The sequence below is a fragment of the Protopterus annectens genome, chromosome 10.part0 (genome assembly GCF_019279795.1).
Source record: "Protopterus annectens isolate FY-2018-M chromosome 10.part0, PAN1.0, whole genome shotgun sequence".
NCBI lineage: Eukaryota > Metazoa > Chordata > Ceratodontiformes > Protopteridae > Protopterus > Protopterus annectens.
This window is the reverse complement of record NC_056744.1, coordinates 1,228,697,879-1,228,719,275: the sequence shown is the minus strand read 5'-3', so window position 1 is coordinate 1,228,719,275 and position 21,397 is coordinate 1,228,697,879. Positions and strand designations below refer to the sequence as shown.

The 21,397-nt window shown below is 42.1% G+C and overlaps 1 protein-coding gene across 1 annotated transcript in view; it reads left to right on the top strand.

Annotated features, from left to right (window-relative positions):
- The window catches only part of TUT4 (terminal uridylyl transferase 4), a 3,240,181-nt gene that overhangs the window by 76,061 nt on the left and 3,142,723 nt on the right, over positions 1–21,397 (top strand). Inside the window, exon 3 of the mRNA XM_044086854.1 lies at positions 14,695–14,872. Coding sequence (XP_043942789.1) covers positions 14,695–14,872 — 178 coding nt within the window. The remainder of the gene's footprint in view (positions 1–14,694; positions 14,873–21,397) is intronic.

Sequence of the window (21,397 nt, the reverse complement as noted above, 5' to 3'; positions counted from 1 at the left end):
CCCCCTCTAAGAGATCTAGAACTGATTTTCTTTCTCATTCTTCTGATCAGGAATCTGATATCTCTGCTCCTTCTGACTACCAGAATTTGCCCTTATCTACTTATAAGGATTCTGATGCAGAGGATTCCATTCTCTCTGCTTCCCCTCCAGAAGATTTTTCTTTTGGTGAAACCTTGCATACCCGTAGGGAGCATTTCCGCTGGGAATGCCAGGACTATTCTGAGTCCAAAAAGAGACTTGGGGAATTTTTACTCCTGCCTCAACACAGGCCTCTAGCTATCCCTCCTGTTATGGAGATCGTAGATGATGTTTTCTTGGAGTCCATGCTTACCCCAGACACTTTGCCTCCAGCTCCCAGGAAACCTGACAAGTACTACAGAGTACCTGACTCTCACAAATTCCTCTTCAAGAATGCTACTGTGGATCCAGAGACCATTTCCCAAGGACCAAAAGGCATTAAGGCTACTACTGCCAAAAATCTTACCCCTTCTGATAGGGACTCTAGAGCTTTAGACAGATTGGGTAAGAAGTATGCACTTCTGCTACTTTGGCCATTAGGGCTTTAAATTGCCAGTTTCATATGTTAAAGTATCAGCAGCATATTATGGGACTACTTAAACAGAAAATGGTGTTGATTCCTGACTGTGCGGAACACAAAGATTTGCAAGAGTTAATGCATTCTGCTGAACAAGTTGGTAAACCTACTTTGCAATGTGGTTTTGATGCTTTAGAAGCATCTTGCAGGGCTGCTGTCACTGGGTCTGTACTTAGAAGGCATGCTTGGCTTAAGGAACAAAAATTGCCAGATCATGTCAAAGCTAAATTACTGGATGCACCCTTAAACCAAGACCGCCTTTTGGCAACAAAGCAGAAGTCCTCAAAAGGATGGAGGATAAAGCTAAATCTATGCAAACTGTTAAAGATTTCTTAGAAGTACAGCCTCTTAGATTCAGTAGGCATTTGCCTTCAAAGAACTGGTCTTTTCCAGTCCCTTCCAGGCCTTCTCAGTCCAAACCCAGAAGCAGCAGACCACCAAAACTTCAGTCTCAGGCTGTGCACAGATCTAAGCAGTGGGTTCCCACTTCCAAAGCAGGGAGTAGTAAGCCACCCCCCCCTATGGAAAAATGGCACAATGACTTATCCTTAACTCTTCCAAGCCCTGCTCAACTACTTGCTCCCTTAGGAGGAAAGCTCGCCCTGCATGCAAAAGAACTGGGAATTCATTACCCAGGACAAATGGGTGTTAAACATAGTTTTCCTAGGATACAGATTCCACTTCCACTCACTACCAAACCCAAGTGGATGGCCAGTCCTCCCCCCCCCCCTAAATCAGTGGGTGGAGGCCCAAAAACATGTACACTCTCTCTCTCCTCAGTATCAGGGCTATTCAACCTGTCCCAACAGAACAAAGGAGACAAGGTTTTTATTCAAGACTGTTCCTGGTTCCTAGAAAAGAAAACTCTTGGCGTCCTATCCTGGACCAGTCTATTCTCAATACCTTTCTTGTGGTTCCAAAATTCAAAATGCTAACTCTTCAACAGTTTCTTCCTATGCTAGCCAAGGATGCCTGGCTGGCAACCCTAGACTTTAAGAAGCTTACCTGCACATCCCAATAATGGAATCCTGCAAGACAATGCCTACATTTCAGGACGGGCTCCATGCACTGTCAGTTTTCTGCACTTCCCTTTGTCTTATCTACTGCGCCCAGGGTATTCACAAAGTTCCCAACTCCAGCCATTGCATTTTGCAGACAGAAATATTCAGATTTACCCATACTTGGACGGTTGCAATTCATGCAGAAAGTCAGGACTTGCTAGTACAACACCTGGCATTTGTAAAGAGACTTCTAACCTCACTGGGGTACACCATCAACGAGAAGAAATCACACCTAGTACCCTGCCAACAGATTGTATTCCTGGGAGCAAGCTTGAACCCAACTTCCCAGATGGCATTCCTCAGTTTGGAGAAACAAGTTTATTTGACAACCTACTGGCCACAAAAACTCAGCTATCTTCAAGGAAAATCCTGCAAGCCCAAAGGGTTCATGGCCTCTTGCATTCTGTTAATTCCATATGCAAGACTGCATATGAGGAAACTTCAGTGGTATCTAAAAAGTCTATGGTGTCAACATTCTCAGGACCTGGAAACAATGATTCTTATCATTCCTTGTCTAAGGGCAGAGTTCCTTTGGTGGACAGAGGCCTGCTACTACAACAAAGGACTCCCTTTCACTCTACCCCCTGCTGCCCAAACCCTAACAACAGACGCATCAGACTATGCATGGGGGGCTCACAAGGCAGGGCACTGCATTCAGGGCAAATGGAATCCAGAACAGATGCACCTGCATATCAATCAAAAAGAAATGTTAGCTGTACAGAACTCTCTGACAGCCTTATTCTTCCATGACAACTATTGGTAAAGACAGACAACACCACAGTTATGTGGTACATAAGCAAGCAAGAGGGAACCCTTTCCTACCCACTCTGCAGACTAACCATGGCTCTGTGGAACACAGCCTTGAACTAACAAGTGAACCTGCAAGCTCAATTCCTGCCAGTTAAACTAAATTCACTGGCAGACGACTTAAGCAGAAATCTCATAGACCCACACGAATGGAAACTGGAACACAAAATATTCAAGCTGTTGAGGAACAAATGGGTGATACCAGAGGTAGACCTGTTTGCCTCCCCTCAGAACTACCAATTGAACAAATTCTATACCAGAACTCCCCACAGTCATGCTTGGAAAGTGTATGCCCTGTCTTTTACCTGTGAAAACCTCTCAATTTATGCCTTTCCCCCTCTGCCTCTCCTCTCGAAGGTTCTACTAAAAATCAAACAGGACAAACCAAGGACAATACTGATTGCCCCAGACTGGCCATGCCAGCACTGGTATCCCCTTTTGCGCAGTCTGACAGTGCTACAACCATGGCACCTGCCTCAGACCCCTTCCCTGCTGTCCCAGCAAGCGGGCCTGATTTTGCACCCTCAGTTTCAAACCCTGAACCTTGCAGCCTAGTCAATTCCCTGAGCTCACCCCTAGCAGCCCTCAGTAAGCAGGTGCTGGATGTCATTCTTGAGACAAGGAGGCCTAGTACTAGGAAATCCTATTCAGAAAAGTGGAAAAAATACTGTTCCTGGAACCAGGCTCAGGGGAGGGGCACAACGGTGCCCAGCTTACCTCATATTCTAGATTATTTAACAGAAATGCTCCAAAAGGACCTATATTTCTTTTCAATTAAGATTCATGCCTCTGCCATTTCAGCACATTATAATACTGAGCCCACCCCTCTTCTCTCATCCCCTACTAAAACAATTCCTTAGAGGGGCCAAAAATTTAAGGCCCCCCCCCCCCCCCCCAGGAGAGCTCCCAATCCAGCCTGGTACCTTACTTTGTACTGGAAAAACTCACTCTTCCCCCCCTTTGAACCAGCTGCGACAGCAGAGTTGAAATTCCTTTCTTGGAAAACAGTCTTACTTCTAGTCATCACTTCAGCAAGAAGAGTGTCTGAGCTGCAGGCCCTCATGGCAGTGGAACCCTTAATTATCTTCCATGTGGACAGGGTTTCCCTCAGGACTAATCCATCCTTTATGCTCAAGGTGGTGTGTAGTGTGGCTCTAAACCAGTTCATTCATTTGCGTACTTTTTTACCTAATCCTCAAAATAAGGGGGAAAGGATACTGCATTCTTTGGACGTGCACAGACAGCTTAGATTCTATTTGGACAGAACTAAGCCTCAGAAAGTCTGACCAGCTTCTAGTTAGTTTTGCTGCAAGGGCAGAGGGGAAGGCCATTTCAAAGCAAACCATTTCCAAATGGATAGCCAGTTGCATCCATTTCTGCTACAAGCACCATGGAAAACCTACCCCACAGGGAATAATATCACATTTCACCAGGGCTTGCCTCTACCTCTGCAGCATTTCTTACAAGAGTCCCTACTAGGGACATCCTGGAAGCTGCTACCTGGAGCTCTCTTCATACTTTCACCAAGGATTACCACTTGCCTATCTTTTTTAAATCCATAGCTGGATTTGCCATAGCAGTCTTACAGGGCCTGATTGCTAGCCCCAATGCTCTTTTACTGCCTCCACCCTTCCTTAGCTTTGGGAATCAACCCAAATGTGATGACTGCAACAGTGAAACACGAAGAACATAGTACAGTTGTGTACACTTACCATAAATGTAGATGATAGAGTGTATTCACTGTTGCAGTCCTGGTTACCCTCCCTCCAGCCTCCTGACTTCTCTTGGCTCTACCTTTCCTTCTTATTTGGAAATATATAATATCATGTCAATTTGAAGCCACGGTGGTGCAGCGGTTAGCGTTGTTGCCTCACAACAAGAGGTTCTCCCGATGTTCTTTGTGTTTCACTGTTGCAGTCATCGCATTTGGGTTATCTGCTTTCAGTAGCCCTCAGTCGGCCTGATTAACAAAGTCTTGGGCCCTGCGTTGGTTGCTGTCTCTTCTTCCGTGACGCCAGGTCGTCAAAGGTATAAAACATGCAGCCGACACCATTACATCAGTCTTACTTGCCATGCGGTGCCTGAAGCAGAAGCAGTTTGCAAGTGCCGGTCGGCCGACTCCTGAAATTTTCATTTTCAAGTTTCAGAAACAAAGTCTTCAACTAAAGCTAAATACCCCATTAGGAAACTTTTTCTTGCTCCTTAATCGATGTTAATAAAAGTTAATAATTGCATTTCTTGTGAAAAGCAAATACCTTACAAAGATTTTCATTCGTACTGTATTCCTTGCCTAGGCCCTGACCATGACATACCTTGCTGTCGGTTTTGTGCCTTATTTAACCAACGCACTATCCATCGTCTGTATATTTACGCCTCTAAATATTTTGGTTCAAGGTTCAGTTATCCAGAAATGTCATCATTAAGGCATCTGACTACCGTCATTCCAAAAAAACGCAAAGATAGACAGAGACAGGCCACCTAGGTCCAAAGCTGCCAACGACGCTTCTCCTAAGCCAGTCGCCAATTCGTCGGTACTCAGTGAGGCGCTTTTGCAGCCCCTGATACTCGCTACTTCTGATTCGCAGGCCTCTACTGAGACCCATTCAACGTCCGGTATGCTGCGAGATGCTTTAACTGTGGAACCTGCGGATGTCTCTACCTTGGATGGGTCCAGAGCTGCTGTGCAGGCACCGGCTTCTGAGGGTGTATTCAGGCCTACGGACTTGCATATTAAACCAACACCTCCTTCTTCATTAAGGCCTAAACCTTGAACTGTGCCTAGAAAGCCGATGCCCAGGACGCATGCTCAGGCCTCTATGCCTGAAAAACAAATGATGATAATGGCTGAAGACCCTATAACTTTATTCAGGGGAAGCCAACCATCCTGTTCTAAGAGACCTAGGAATGAATTTGCTTATGAATCTTCTGACCAGGATTCTGATTTTTCTGATACTTCTGATGATCTGGATTTACCCTTATCTACTTATAAGTATTCTGATGCAGAGGACTCTATTCCCTCTGCTTCCCCTCCAGAGGATTTCTCTTTTGGTGAAACCTTGCACACTCTAAGGGAGCATTTCCACTGGGAAAGCCAGGATTTCTCTGATTCGAAAAAGAGGCTTAGGGACTTCTTGCTCCTGCCTCAACATAGGGCTTTAGCTATACCTCCTGTACTAGACATTGTTGATGATGCCTTTTCGGAATCTAATTTGGCCCCTGATTCTTTGCCTCCTGCTCCCAGAAAACCTGACAGATATTACAGGGCTCCTGATTTTCACAAGTTCCTTTTTAAAAATCTTATTGTGGATCCAGAGACTATTTCACTGGGACCCAAGGGCATTAAGGCTTCTACTGCCAAAAATTCTACCCCTTCTGATAGAGACTCCAGGATGCTGGATAGATGGGGTAAGAAGGTTTACATTTCTGCAACCTTGGCCATTAGGGCCTTAAACTGTCAGTTTCATGCGTTAAAGTATCAACAACATATTATTGGATTGCCTAAACAAAAAATGATGTTGATTCCTGACTGTGCTGAAAATAAGGAATTACAGGATTTAATGCATTCTGCTGAACAGGTTGGAAACCGTACTTTGCAATGTCGGTTTGATTCATTAGAGGTCTCTTGCAGAGCTGATGTCACTGGGTCTGTACTCAGAAGACATGCTTGGCTTAAGGAGCAGTCTTTGCCTGATCATGTTAAAGCTAAACTGTTGGATGATCCCTTAAATCAGGACTGCCTGTTTGGCAACAAAGCTTGAGGAAGTTCTTAAAAAGATGGAAGATAAAACTAAATCTATGCAAACTGTTAAAGATTTCTTACAAGTTCAGCCTCCAAGATTTCATAGGCATTGGCCCTCTAGGAATTGGTCCTTTCCTGCCCCTTCCAGGCTTTCTCAATCCAAATCCAAACCCAGACCCAGCAGAAACCCCAGGTTTCAGTCCCAGGAAGCAGTGGGGGGCTTCCGCTTCCAAATCTGGGAGTAGTAAGACTCCCCCCTATGGAAAACTGTCTCAATGACTTGACTTTAAAACTTCCAAGCTCTTCTCAACTGACTGCTCCTTTAGGGGGAAAGATTGGTCTGCAGGCCAAAAACTGGGAACTCATTACCCAGGACAAGTGGGTTTTAAATATAGTGTCCGAAGGATACAGATTTCACTTCCACACATTACCAATGACAAACGGTTGGCCAGATCTACCCCCAAATCAGTGGGCAAAGGCTCAAAAGCAAATACACTCTCCTTTAAACATAAAGGCTATTCAAACTGTACCAGAAGAGGAAAAAGGACAAGGTTTCTACTCAAGACTTTTCCTGGTACCCAGAAAAGACAATTCATGGCATCATATCCTGGACCTGTCTGCTCTAAACACCTTTTAGGTGATTCCAAAATTCAAGATGCTGACTCTTCTCCAGTTGCTTCCTATGCTAGGAAAAGATGCCTGGATGGCAACACTCGATTTAAAGGAAGCATACCTGCACATCCCAATCAGGGAATCTTGCAGAAGATACCTATGCTTCAAAGCTGGCTACAGTCACCACCAGTTCTCTGCACTGCCCTTTGGCTTATCTACTGCACCCAGGGTATTCACAAAGTGCCTAGCCCCAGTCATTGCATTTTGCAGGCAAAGATATATTCAAATATACCCATACCTGGACAATTGTCTAATTCAGGCAGAAAGCCCGGACATACTTTTGAATCATCTGTTTTTTGTACAAAGAGTGCTAACTTGTCTGGGGTACACTATAAACGAAAAGAAATCACACCTGGTACCCTGTCAACAAATTATATTCCTGGGAGCAAGCTTGAATACAACTTCCCAGATGGCTTTCCTCACGCCAGAGAAACAAATTCATCTGACAACCTACTTCAAACTAGTGGCCATGAAACCCCTGTTATCTGCAAGGCAAATATTGCAAGCCTTGGGGTTCATTGCCTCCTGCATTCTTCTAATTCCATATGCAAGACTGCATATGAGGAAACTACAACGGTATCTAAAAAGCCTATGGTGTCATCATTCTCAGGATCTAGAAGCAATGATTCCTGTCATACTGTGCCTACACCTGGAATTTCTTCGGTGGGCAGAGGCTTGCCACCTAAACTTGGGACTACCACTCACTCAACCCTCTGCTGCCCAAACCCTAACAACAGACGCATCAGACTATGCATGGGGGGCTCAACTGACTGAGAAGTACATTCAGGGCAAATGGAACCCAAGTCAAATGCACCTGCATATCAGTCAAAAAGAAATGTTAGCTGTCCAGAATGCTCTGACAGCCTTCAAGGACCGCATTCTTCCAGGACAATTAATGGTAAAGATTGACAGCACCACTGTTATGTGGTACATAAACAAGCTGGGGGGTACCCATTCTTACCCCCCTCTGCAGACAAGCCATGGCATTGTGGAACACAGCCTTGAGCTACCAAGTGCATCTGCAAGCTCAATTCCTGCCAGGAAAACTAAATACACTGGCAGACGGACTAAGCAGAAACCTCATGGACCCACATGAGTGGTAACTGGAACCAAAGATTTTCAACATGCTGACAAACGGGGGAGCCCAGATATAGACCTGTTTGCATTCCCCCAGAACTATCAATTGGACAAATTTTGCATAAGGACTCCCCACAAACAGGCTTGGAAAGTGGATGCCCTGTCCTTCAGCTGGAAAAACCTATCAGTTTATGCCTTTCCACCTCTACTTCTCCTCTCCAAAGTACTACTAAAGATCAAACAGGACAAACCAAGGATTATATTGATCGCACCAGACTGGTCTCGCCAACACTGGTACTCCCTCTTGCGCAGTGTGTCACTGTTGGTCCCATGGCACCTGCCTCTGACCCCTACCCTGTTGTGTCAAGAGGAGTATCGGATTCTGCACCCTCAGCTTCAAACCCTGAACCTAGCAGCCTGGATAATTGCCTAATCTCTCCCTTACCGTCCCTCAGTAAACCAGTGATGGATATCATTTTAGAGGGAAGGAGGCCTAGTACTAGAAAATCTTGTGCTGAAAAATGGAAAAGATTCTGTGCCTGGAACCACTCTCAAGGGATGAGCACAGCAGTGCCCAGCTTACCTCAGATTTTACAATACTTAACTGAGATGCTTCACAAAGGACTTTCTTTTTCTTCCATCAAAATTCACGCCTCAGCCATTTCATCTCACTATAAATACAGAGCCTCCCCTCTTCTCGCATCCACTGCTCAAGCAGATCCTCAGAGGGGCAAAAAATTTAAGACCACCCAGGAGAGCCCCGACTCCAGCCTGGGACCTTAACTTTGTATTGGAGAAGCTTACTCTTCCTCCTTTCGAGCCAGCTGCTAGTGCAGATTTAAAATTCCTTTCTTGGAAAACAGCCTTCCCTTTAGCTATCACTTAAGCAAGAAGGGTATCTGAATTGCAGGCTCTTATGGCTGTGGAGCCTTTCATCATCTTTCATGCGGACAGGGTGTCCCTCAGAACCAATCCCTTCTTCATGCCCAAGGTGGTGTCCAGTGTGGTTCTCAATCAGTCCATTCATTTACCAACCTTCTTTCCCAATCTACAAAACAAAGGGGAACGGATACTCCACTCCTTAGATGTGCACAGACAACTTAGATTTTACTTGGACAGAACAAAATCTCAAAGGAAATCTGAACAACTGCTGGTGGCATTTGCTGTGGGGGCAGAGGGAAAGGCTATCTCAAAGCAAACAATTTCTAAGTTGATAGGCCATTGCATTAATTTCTGCTACAAGCACCATGGAAAACCTATCCCACAGGAGATCAAACCCCATTCAACCAGGGCTGCATCTACCTCTACAGCCTTTCTCAGAGGTGTTCCTACCAGGGACATCCTTGAAGCCGCTACCTGGAGTTCTGTACATACCTTCACCAAGCATTACCATTTGCCAATTTTCTTTAAGTCCAGAGCTGGCTTTGCCACTGCAGTCTTGCAGAGTCTTATAGCTGGTCCTAATGATATCTAACTTCCTCCTCCCTTCCTTAGCTTTGGGAATCTACCCAAATGTGATGACTGCAACAGTGAAACACGAAGAACATAGTACAGTTGTGTACACGTACCATAGTTGCAGTCCTGGTTACCCTCCCTCCAGCCCCCTAATTTCTTTGGCTATACCTGTACTATTCTTTACTATGCTTAAAAGCTTTTTGGTGTGTTTGCTTTTTTATTTTAGGTTTATCCTTGTATATTTGTGTACATATGTTTTATTGCTTCCCATTAAGGGGGCACCTGACATCTGGGGCAAGAAAAACTGATGTAATGGCGTTGGCTGATGTCATGGAAGAAGAGAAGAGACAGCAACGGATGCAGGACCCAAGACTTTGTTAATCAGGCCGACTGAGGGCTACTGCAAGCAGATAACCCAAATGTGATGACTGCAACAGTGAATGCACTCGAACATCTACTTTTATGTTAAGTGTACACAACTGTACTTTCAATTCTTGGCTGGAGCGCCTTCTTTGTGGAGTCTGCATGTCCTCCTCGCGGTCGAGTGACGTTAAAGACATGCAGGTATGTGCGAGCGTGAATGGTCGTGTCTTTGTTGATGGTTGGGCATTGGGCTGGCAACTCGGCACCGTAGAATCCACTGCCAATCAAGAGCGGACAGAGTTCCACTGTGGTGACCCCTAACCAAGAAAAGCCGAAAAACTTTTTATATCGTGTCTATTTGCTTTTTGCTGGGGGTGTCCCATACCATATAATTGCTCCCTATTGTGGGGGCACCTGACATATGGGGCACAAAAAACTGATGTAATGGTGTCGGCTGCATGTTTTATACCCTTGATGACCTGACATCATAGAAGAAGCGACAGTATCCGACGCAGAAATCTGAAGAATCTGGTATTCAGGCTGGCTGAGGGCTACCTGCAGTCAGATAACCCAAATGTGTTGGCTGCAACAGTGAATACACTCGAACATCTACCTTTATGGTAAGTGTGCACAACTGTACTTTTCACTGTGTATGTAGCTCGACCTTTGTGTCGATGTACATACACTCGATGTTTAGGGCTTTCGGGCTTTTAATATAGACCCAAGCCATCTATATCTAACCTTGGCATGTTTAATCCTTCCATTATTTCCATTTGTACTTTTTCGTGATTTCCATATTTCCTCTGCTTCATGCAAATTTTCATAAAATTAGTGAAATATTTCTAACACCTGTGGTTATTTTTCTTGCTGTCGTCTCCCTGCTTTTTGCAATGACCCTTTCTACTTTCTCTTGCCTGAGGCATTGTATTAAAAGCTATTGTGCGGTTTTGTTTTTATCAAAAAAAAAACCTCATGCATATTATCTAGGTATTCCCTTACTTTTTTGGCATCATTCCCTCTAAATAATTCTTGTTAACTTCTTAACCATATCTCTTTTTTATTTCTTCCTTATTTTTAAATTCCATTTTCATTTTATCCCACTGCCTAGCTATATTTTCCTGAAGAAATTTCTGTCCTGATTGATAACTATTTCCACTACCCATTCCTTAAATTCCTATCTTTTTAACAGCTAGGTGAGGAAGTACTAGGGTCTCATATTTTTATTTTAGTTATTATTGGCACATGATCGGAAACAGTTTTTAGATGAATATCAGAATTTTCAATTAAATGCACAAGTTCCCGTGAAATGTGTTTTTTCTTGCCTAGCCCAGTTTTTGTTCCTTGAGTGTATGTAAATTCTGTCTGAGCACCTACTACTGAATTCACATCTTTCATACCAAATATTTTCATAAAGATCTTCACAAAGCTACCCAGTTTTGTTCCATATTCCCTTCATACCTCCCAGTTACATCCTGACTGTTGCAAATCAAATTCCGGTCCTCACCTGTAAATAATATTCCCTGCTGAAAGCTTATTAGTTATCCAGGTATTTTCTTAAGTTCCAGTGTAGCAGTTTTACGTGGAAAATAAATACATGCCAATGTAATCCTTCTCCCTTGTCAGTATCCCCTTATTGCTACAAATCTACCTTTATTATGTTTTTCACCTCATCTATCACTATTGAAGCTCCTCTAGCAATTAATATAAGTACTCCCTTTTTCATTTTCCCAGATCATCTGCTGGAAAACCATCATGAAATCCTTTCTTTATCAAATACACATGCTCATCTCTTTTCAAATGCATCTCCTGTAGCGTAGCTATTTGTACTCTGCATTTCTTAATATAGTTCGCTATGCTTTCTTTTCTTTTTCATACACCTGTGAGACCATTCATGTTCAAAGGTAATATGGAAAGTGTTGCCATTATGCTAAGAAGTTATTATTCTCATCTGTTTTGTATAACCGCCTTTTTTAAATATCTCATTTTTGGTTTTGTGTTACATGCACACACTAATGTTTGCAGGTTGATCTTTTATACAGTTATTTCTTGTCATATCTATTTAGACCTATGTCACATCTTACAAGACTTTTTGTTTTAAGGAAACCCTCAAAAACAAACACCCAAGAACACCCTATAACCCATTAACTTTGTACAAACACACACAACTATATATACCTTCAAATAATGAAGTTTAAAACGCCTATGAGGAATAAATGTTCCAGGTTGACAGCTATACTTTCAGACTTACTTGACCTATAATTAAAGCTACCCGGCTAAAATGCATGGTACAGCCTGTGCTTCTACTCACACTGAGCACTGTCTGTTTTTGTTCGTCTGACAGATGTAAAGAACAACTTGAATGTTTTCAGAAGGCATTACCTTTTAACCATTGAAAGAAAAAGGGTATTCTTTTTATTGCTCTCTTAATCAGCTTATCGCCATAGAAACACAAGAGCCATATACACCATTGCCTTTAGTTTCAAGCTTCTCATGTTGCACTGTGAACATTTATTTGCTAAAGGAAAACTGTTCATTACATTCAGCGTTCTCTTATTTACTTGCTTCCACTTAAAACTTGTTAAATCAATCCACAAGCATACATCCAGTCATTCCCCTATGCAAAAGTAAGAAAACGCATATCATTATTACTTGTATCATGATCTGTATACTTTTACTACCCATCTGTTGCATCAACAACCCATGATTACAGCCTATTATCTTAAACATACTTTTGTCCAGGCTTTCTTGTCTTTTTAAAATGCAGTGCCCATATTTTTTTTAATTAAATAAGAAAATAGAAAGCAGAAGAAAAAGGGCATCTGTTTACTTTAATATCACTATAACACACAAAAATAACTGAAAATGCTATACTGTGTAACAGGCTGTATTTGTCACATTTTATACAAATACTCATAAGAACAAAAAAATGTATTTAAAGTTACCACTTTCCTTCCTTTACCTCTCTCCTTAATGTTCTTTCAAATATTAATGACATGAAGTGAGACATATACTGTGGAGTCCCTGCCAAGTTTAAAAAAAAAAGTAAAAACGATCCAATATTTACATATTTTCTTCAGCCATGTTTCACAAATATGATTGATGGTTTATAATCCCACTTTTCTTCATTAGTTTCAAAGTTGCTGGTTTTCTTCTTGTTCTCCATCTAATGGCTCCAGTCTCTGGTACATTTTCAACATACTCCTGATTTTTCTAGTCAACTCCTGTGCTTTCCTCTGTGTCACAAGCATTTTTTTTGTAACATTGGAATAGGTTTCACTGGCAAAGTCATTATATGAGCATTATTATAAGAAGAACAAGAGTCCCTTCTTATTGACAGGTCATATTTTTTGGACAAACCTTTCCTCCTAAGCATATCTTGTATCAAAAGATTACTGATCCTCCAGAAAAAAAAATATTCTGAAGATAGCTGGATACAGCAGCTTCAGTCTCACATGTCCCTTTTGACATTCCCTGATTGTTGGAATAAATGTACTTCTATTCTGTGTTTTGTATAGTGAGTAATCATTTTCCACAAACACTCAACTATCTCCAACCTTTTTAGTACCTTGTTTTTCTGCCACATTGTTGTCAAAATCAACTTTTTCTGCTGGTAGGATTGCATCTTTAATTTAGAAGTCTTGGCTGCTTTCTCATGGCCAGGTTTGGAGCGTGCACAGGATGTGCCCTTTCAATTAACAGCTCCTGCTGTTAGGGTTGCCACCTTTCGCTGTGGCTAAATCCGGAGTAAGGGCACACTCCTCTCATCACTTGTACCCCGCCCGATCCCATCCCTCCTCGCCCACGTTCCACCCATTTTGTGACATCTGTGGATGGGAACATCCACTTTTTCCATTCCTGATGCCTGCTTTCAGCTGATTTACTGTGCTTTTCTTTAAAAAAATCATAGTAAATCAGCCAATTTAAACTCCAATAGTCTGTTTCCTCTTTTGAAACAGAATACTGGAGTTTGTACAGTGTTTTCGAAAGTACCGGAGAATCATTTTGATTTCGGGATAGTCCGGAAAAAAAACGGATTGGTGGCAACCCTACAAGCTGTTAAACACCAGTCCAGTTGCTTATTTGTGATTTCATCAAATTAATATAGTCTGTTTCTTCCAGTTTATGTGGTACAGAAGAAAATCTTAAGTATTCCTTACATGCTGTGTCCTCTGAGTCTGTCATTTTTTGAAACATCTGTTCTTGATCAGTCTCCTACTCAGAATACCTTTCCTACATTTTGACCTCTGATTTTTGCAGTTTTATCAACTTATCTAAATATTTGTTCAACACTTATTCTATTCTTTTCAGCCTTTTGTTATTTGAGTTTTTATACTCCTTCGGTGTGTTTTTTTTTTTTATTTTAATGAGCTGTGAGCACATTTGACTTTTTTTTTTCTGTAGATTACTGGAAGTCATGTCTTGCATCAAATATGGAGCTTGAACTGCTTTTTGCTAAACAGCTGCAAGATTCTTCCCAGCCATTGTTTTCTCCTTACCTTTTGGGGTTGATTTTTATTCAGGTTGTTTAAATTTCTTCTTTGCTGGAATACAGGCAGTGCACTTACTAGCTAGTAACTGAAATTTCCCAAAAAGACAAATTTGCTGCCTCTTTCTGAGTTTCTGTTTTCACACTGGGAGAGCTAAAATTAAGTTGTTACTCAGTGTTCAGCCATCTTGGAAGCCCGATGGCCCAAGAGTTTTGATGTTAGGAAAGTATAGTTAGTTCTGCTAATTAAATTAATATGCATGTGAATATATAATGGGTAGCTTTTTTCCTATTCCTGATATTTTGTCATAACTGAAGCTGTGTGCCGAAACACTGAAATTGTGGTGACTCTGAAATATATTGCATGCTGTCTGCTTTTAACAGAGACTTAACTATTAGAACAGGATTCATTTCTTAATGTTTTAAATTTTGGTTTTAGGAAAAGCAGGAAGAAAATGAACTTCGTGGTCTGCCAGGACCGTCTGCAACTCATCTGGCTGCCTTGAGTGTAGCAGTAAATGAAACTGCAAAACAACAGGGAATATCAGAAGAGGATTTCCAAGTCAGACAGGAGATTGTAAATCAGATGGAGAAAATCATTCAGTTGAAGTTACCAGGTTAGAAATTAAAAAAAAATATATTTTTTTATGCAAACCTTAAGTCACAATTTAAACAATGACAAATGTACTCATACAAAACATTTCCATGATAATAATTAGCATTCCAACATTACATAAAGCGTTCAATTTATTACCAAATACCTAATTTCCCCTCTTCCTGAGCATTATACTGCATGTATTGTTCCCACAGATTCTATTTCCTTCTATGTATTTTATTCTTTCCTTTTTCTAAGGAGCCCACCTCCAGTTCTTTTATCTCCTTTGTAATATTCATTACTTAAATACTAGTTGGTTTAGGGTTTGATTTCCATTTTCTAGTATTTCGGGGTTTTTTTGTCAGCCAATAACATTAAACTTAGTAAAACGTTATATCTTAGTAATTCAGTGTTTGTATTTGAGCTTTAAAGAATAATGTCCTAATTGACATTGATTTGCTTTCCCAACATTTCTGATAAAACACTCTGTAGGTAATTGTTTAAATCTGCTAACTCTTTAAATTCCTTGAACATATTTCAAAGAGATCTTCATTTCTATATACATAGCATTAAGTAGTGTGATTTTTTTTTAAAGCTTTGACTAACTGCAACTATGTTATTAGTTGTCTCACTTTTGTTGGCAGATGCATTTCTATACTCCACCTGTTTTTGCTCCATGTTCACATTGCTCCATGTGAACTGTTAGCTAGGTGTATGCTGTCCATGCTTTTCATATCTGAACATTTCTCTCAATCAATGTCAAATTTACTGTCTTACATATTACCTTAAAGGAACACTTTAGAACTCAATTTTTTGTATTGTATTTGAGTTGTATTAATGCATAAAAAAAGTGCTTCTTATTATATTTCAACTCAACATTTTCTTCAAAACAGCTATCATGGAGCCTGCCATATTAATGCGATCTTGTCCTACTGCTTTGTGTTATGTTTCCTAGAATCCATTTCAAGTCTGCTTTATAGGAATCATGCTGAACATAAAGTGAAGTGTTTTTCCTCCAATTTAGATTTAATGGCACTAGTGTGAGCCACAGACATCTTCCACAGCTTCTGGAACCTGGTTTTACTTTTTTGCCTTAATTACCCAGGTTTGTGCTGCTGTAAGAGCTGCTGTGATGTATTCAGTAGCAAAGCATTAGAATGGATAAAATAGGTAAATTCCATTGATCTGATGTCCTTTTCATTCTTCCTCACAAATGAGTTACGGATCTAATTCTCGGATCTGACTATGCCGCATTTACAAGATTCAGGATCCGAATCTCGAGCTCTTCCCTCCTATTCCATCCCCAACTCCCCAAATCTCATTTGCCGCCTTTATGACAAGTCAGATCTGCTGAATCTTGACCATTAGAGAAAGTACTTCTCTTTTTCTCTTGTTCAAAGTTAATTTTTTGGTTTAGATATATTCAGTGGGAGTTTGTAGCTCTCCTCCTTCCACTTTTGTCTGCCTAGCTTTTGCTCTCATCAGGATTATTCTGATTTAGTATTCTGTCTCTTTTCCTCGTGCCTAATTGACACTTTCCATCTTATATGTGTGTGTGTGTGTGTGTGTGTGTGTGTGTGTGTGTGTGTGTGTGTGTGTGTGTGTGTGTGAGTATATGTATATATATATATATATATATATATATATATATATATATATATATATATATACACACACACACACACACACACACACACACACCATATTTCCCCGAAAATAAGACAGAGTCATACTCTTTCCCCTGCTAAAATATGCATTAGGGCTTATTATTAGGGGATGCCTTATTTACCCACACCGTACAACAACGTACCTGTATTCATTTTTTCATGTACAAAAATCGACATTTATTAATGAACACAAATCGACATTTATTCATGTACACAAATTGACATTTATTTCATACTTTTCTGTTATTGGACAACATTTCTAAGTAACGCGTTAGTTGTGTGTTAATTCTACATAAACAGTGCAACAAACATTTTAACTTCAGAATGTCTGCACCTTGGTTTTCACAGTTATTCAAATACAGTCATGTCATCATCTTCTTCTGGAACATAGTCATAAGTGTCCAACCCCCGAATTTTGGCCTGAATTTCTTGCAACTCTATTTGCAGTAGAACCATTGGCCCCAATCTGTCATGCCTAGCAAATAGAGCTCTCCTTAAATGAGCACTGCTTGTCCAAGTAGCCTGCTCGAAGTGCATTGGCAACACAGCTGTCATTGATTTTATCCCATGAATTTTTCACCCAAGTTGCGACCTCTTGCAGGCTGGGCTTCACAAAGTTTCCATGCTGATTTCTCTCCATTCTATTTTCAATGTAATCATTGAGTTCCATGCGCAAATGGTCCTTTAATAGCTTGTTAATTGCAATATCAAGAGTCTTGGCGATAGGCAGTCATTCCTGCAGGAATCATTATTTGATCTGTTCTTCTGTGTGCAAGGAATTTCTTCATTTCTTTAGTGCTGAGTGCTGGCTGAATCCCAGACTAGCAGACCTCTTTCGCCACCTCGCAAAACAAGTGGCAGCATTACATCGACCCACTTCTTTTTAGCTGCTTGTGTGCACCAGGCTTTTTCAGTTTCAAGAATGTAAATGCCTGAAACATGTTCAATCTTATCTTTCTTGCCCTTACTAATGATTAGAGGTGGGGGTTTCTTTCGATCTAGACGAATTACCAAAATACAGGTAACACGTGCTCTCTCATAACCAGTGGAGGGAATGTAGATTGACGAGGCACCCCTCTGATCAGTTGTTGTTTGAGATCCTTGGCCCATAAACACTGTAGTTTCATCCATAGCAATCATGTTGGAGAGTTGGTATTTAGAAAAGTCAATGCCATCAACAAAGGATTTGAACGCAAGTGCACGTTTAATAATGTCAGTATTTTCTAGCTTGGACAGTGTTGTTGATCTTCTTAAAGACAGTTCATTATCACTGAAGGAAGACATCCAGCCAATGTTGTGATGCTTTGAATTCTTCTGGGGATATTTCTAATTGTGGTGCCATTGCAAGGGCAAATGCTTGAATATCAGCCCTGCGCACGACCAAAGTCTTTGCTCTCCTTTTAGCAATCCATTCACAGATTATGTCTTCTAGCTTAGGAAATAATGGTTGCTGACCTGATCCACACTTGCACATCTTAGCATTTCCCTCATTGGTCTGTTGACTGAGGTTATCGTACGCTGCTTGCCATTTTCTGACCATTCGGAGATCTAACTTCTTCTCTTTGCAGAAAGTCGTCAGATTCTTTCCCCGGGAGTCCTCCATGATTCCTTTCTTGTACTCGACGGAATAGCTCTTTCATTTTGCACTCATCTTGTCTGGGGGGGGGGGGTTAATTGAAGACTTAAGAGACCGGAGTGGCAACACAAAATGGCGCCGGTTAAGAAGAGAAGGCACAACCACAGCCGTTCATTATCAAGTCAGCGTGCTTTACTTGTGTTGTCTGTACTTTGACCGATCAAAGTACACCTGCCAGTGTTTATGGGCCAAGAATCTCAACCGTCAAGTGTGAGTGATGATTAGGGTTACAGTAAGAAGGACTCCCAGGGAAAGAATCTTACAACTTTCTGCAAAGAGAAGAAGTTGGGTGTCCGAATAGTCTGACAATGGTGAGCAGAGTATGATAACCTCAGTCAACGGGTGTCAATAATATTATTTTATAATTCAACACGTCCATCTTGTGTTGTTGACTAACTTAATTGGGACTTATTTTTGGGGTAGGGCTTATATCATGACCACCCTGGAAAACCATGCTAAGCCTTATTCTCTGGTTGCATCTTATTTAGAAAAAAATACGGTACTTGGTGGTTTTTTTTGTGTACAGTTCTTGCCAAAAACTAGGAATATGTCTTACAAGCGTGGTTTTAAGAAATGCACTTCTCGTGGGCATAAGATTCCCATTTCTGATGCCCACAATAAGTGCTTTTATTGTCTGGGGCCAGAGCATCTTAAGTTGTAGCATATGCTCCTTGTTCAGTCTTAGGGCCCTTTCAGACTAAGAAATAAATTGGTAATTAAAGGATTGCTACCAGACTGTTCATCCTCTCCTGGGGCTCAAACCCTTCCAAATCCCTTCATGGCTCCTTGAAATCTAAGAAACAATCCCAGAAAAAGGCTCAGAGGTACTTGGAGCCACCAGAGGGACTAAGAAAGGCCTCAGGTCCAACTGGATGGTGCAGTGGTGCAGCAGTAGTATTGCCGCCTCACAGCAAGAGGTTCTCTGGTTTGATTCTCTGTTGGGATGCCTTCTGTGTGGAGTCTGCATGTCCTCCCTGCATTCATGTGGGTTTTCTCCAGGTGCTCCTGTTTCCTCCCACGTTATAAAGACATGCATCTGGAGCGCTTCTACCCAGGCCTACACTGAAAATTGGATTTGTTCCAAGTCGGACTTTCCCGGTTAACAAATGTTAAATAAATGTTAAATAAATAAAAATAAAAGAAACTCCTTTGTATCCAAAGACCGTAATGCCTTCCTCGGATCCATATCTCTCTTCTCTTCAAATCCAACAGATATCATTATTATCTCCTGCTCCCCTGGGCCATACATTTCCTGCTTGGATCCCAGGTCCTTGGCTCCAACAGTTACAAGCTGGTTCCTAGAATTTACCTTGGAACCTGTTTCTCCGGGTCTGCCGGCCCATTTGTTCCATACCCCAAAGAACCAGTCCAAACCACCATCTGTAGCATCATCCAGATCTAGGAGCTTGACAGAGGTGGATATGAACAGGATGATGCAGAGATTCCAGATGGCTCAGATCCAGATGGAGGTCCTGACAGCTCTGTCTCCTCTCATATCCGTGAGCAGTTCTGCCCAACGGTTTCTATCTCCTTATCCATTCTGACCTGTAGTATCAGAATACAAGGATCCTGACTCACAGAGAGGTGCGGCATCAGATCTGAAGAAGGTGCCTTCCTTGACACTAATGGTATCCCTAACCAGTCATGTTCCAGTACCTTCGGATCAGGGCAGGTCTCAGATCCTAGAGGTTGGTGCTGGCTCCTAGGGGTTTGGTTTGGCTCCTATTTTGTTGGATCCATCCCTTCCTCTCAGTGCCTCAGCCATGGACAGCTTGGGTCCGATTCTGTCCTGAGGGCTTGAATTCGGGGTTGCCCCCTACCATTCATCTTCTGCTGCTTTGGTGCTGAGGAGGGGAGAAGGGGTTTCTCTGGGTCCATCAGATTTCCAGGCAGGAGAAAGGTTTTTCTCTTTGCATAGAGAGCGCTCCTGTCTACTCTCCGCTCCTACCCCTCATCCCTTATCAGGACCAAGCTCTGTGCCCATCATGTCTGCTCCTCAGGGTCAGCCAGTACAGGGAAGCCTCCACCCACATTCTCCAGAGGGTTTTTCCCTCTCTTCTGACACCTGTCAAGCATCCCATGGAAGAAGTTCCTAGGAGGAGAACATGTAAGAGGAGGCAATATAGAGTCCCCTTTGGAGTCTGTCAGAGAAGAGAGAGATTTCAATGAGGGAAAAGGATACCCCCAATCACCACCTGACGATGTGTCCTTTGGGGACATCCTAGAAATTCTTAAGTAGAAATTTGGCTGGTATTCCCAAACTCCTCCTCCTGAGGAATCTGTGTTCTTGGAGGCTTTCGAGGTTGGTCCATCAATGTATTGGGTGACTTCTCAGTGCACAAACTTACTGACCTGGTTTCCCACTGGACTTCGAAGGAACCCGAAACGGCCTAGCCCATACTCAAATGTCCAGATAACTTTCTAGTCCCTCCAACAGACAGAACCCATTGGAATAAGAGTGTCTCAGTTGATGCCATAGTTGTGGCAGCAGCCACTAAGGAGCTAGCTGAGCAGAGCTTATCTGTCCAGCAAGTGAACAGAGTCCAGTGCGATGGACAGATTTGAAAAGGGCATCTACGCCACAGCCATGTTTGCACTGAGGTCGTTAAATTACCTGGCACATTTTACTCGCTTAGAGAAATTTGATAAAGTAGCTTTCAAGCTGTCTCACCGAGTTCATGTCTGCGGAGGATTTCAAGAAGGTTTCTCCCCCAGTTGGCTACTCTCTTGTCCATTACCAATTCATCAAATAGGCTTATCTCCCATACATTGGCATAACAGGAGACATACGTGGATGAGGTGTCTTTTGATGGATCCTCCTTGTTCGGGCTATAGGTAAAGGATATACTTACCCACAGTGAAGGAAAGACCCTGTCTGCTGTGGGATTCAAATTTTCTGCCCATCAATGAACATTCTCTAGAAAACAGCGAGGTGGGAAAAAATGTGGATGTTCATCGTGTTACACTGCTGCAGTCATTACACTTGGGTTATCCTGCCGTCAGGTGGTTCCCCAATCAGCCTGAGTTCCAAAGTCTTGGTTCGGCGTCGGTTGCTGTCGCCTCCTCCCTCACGTCAGTGCGACAGGGATATATAAGATGCAGCCGACGCCATTTTCTTCAATCTTTCTTGCCGTGCGGTGCCCGAAGCAAAAGCAGTTTGCAAGTGCCGGTCGGCCGTCTCCTGAGATTTCCATTCCGAATCCAGAACCAAAGACTTCTACAAAGCTAAGTACCCCGTTGGGGA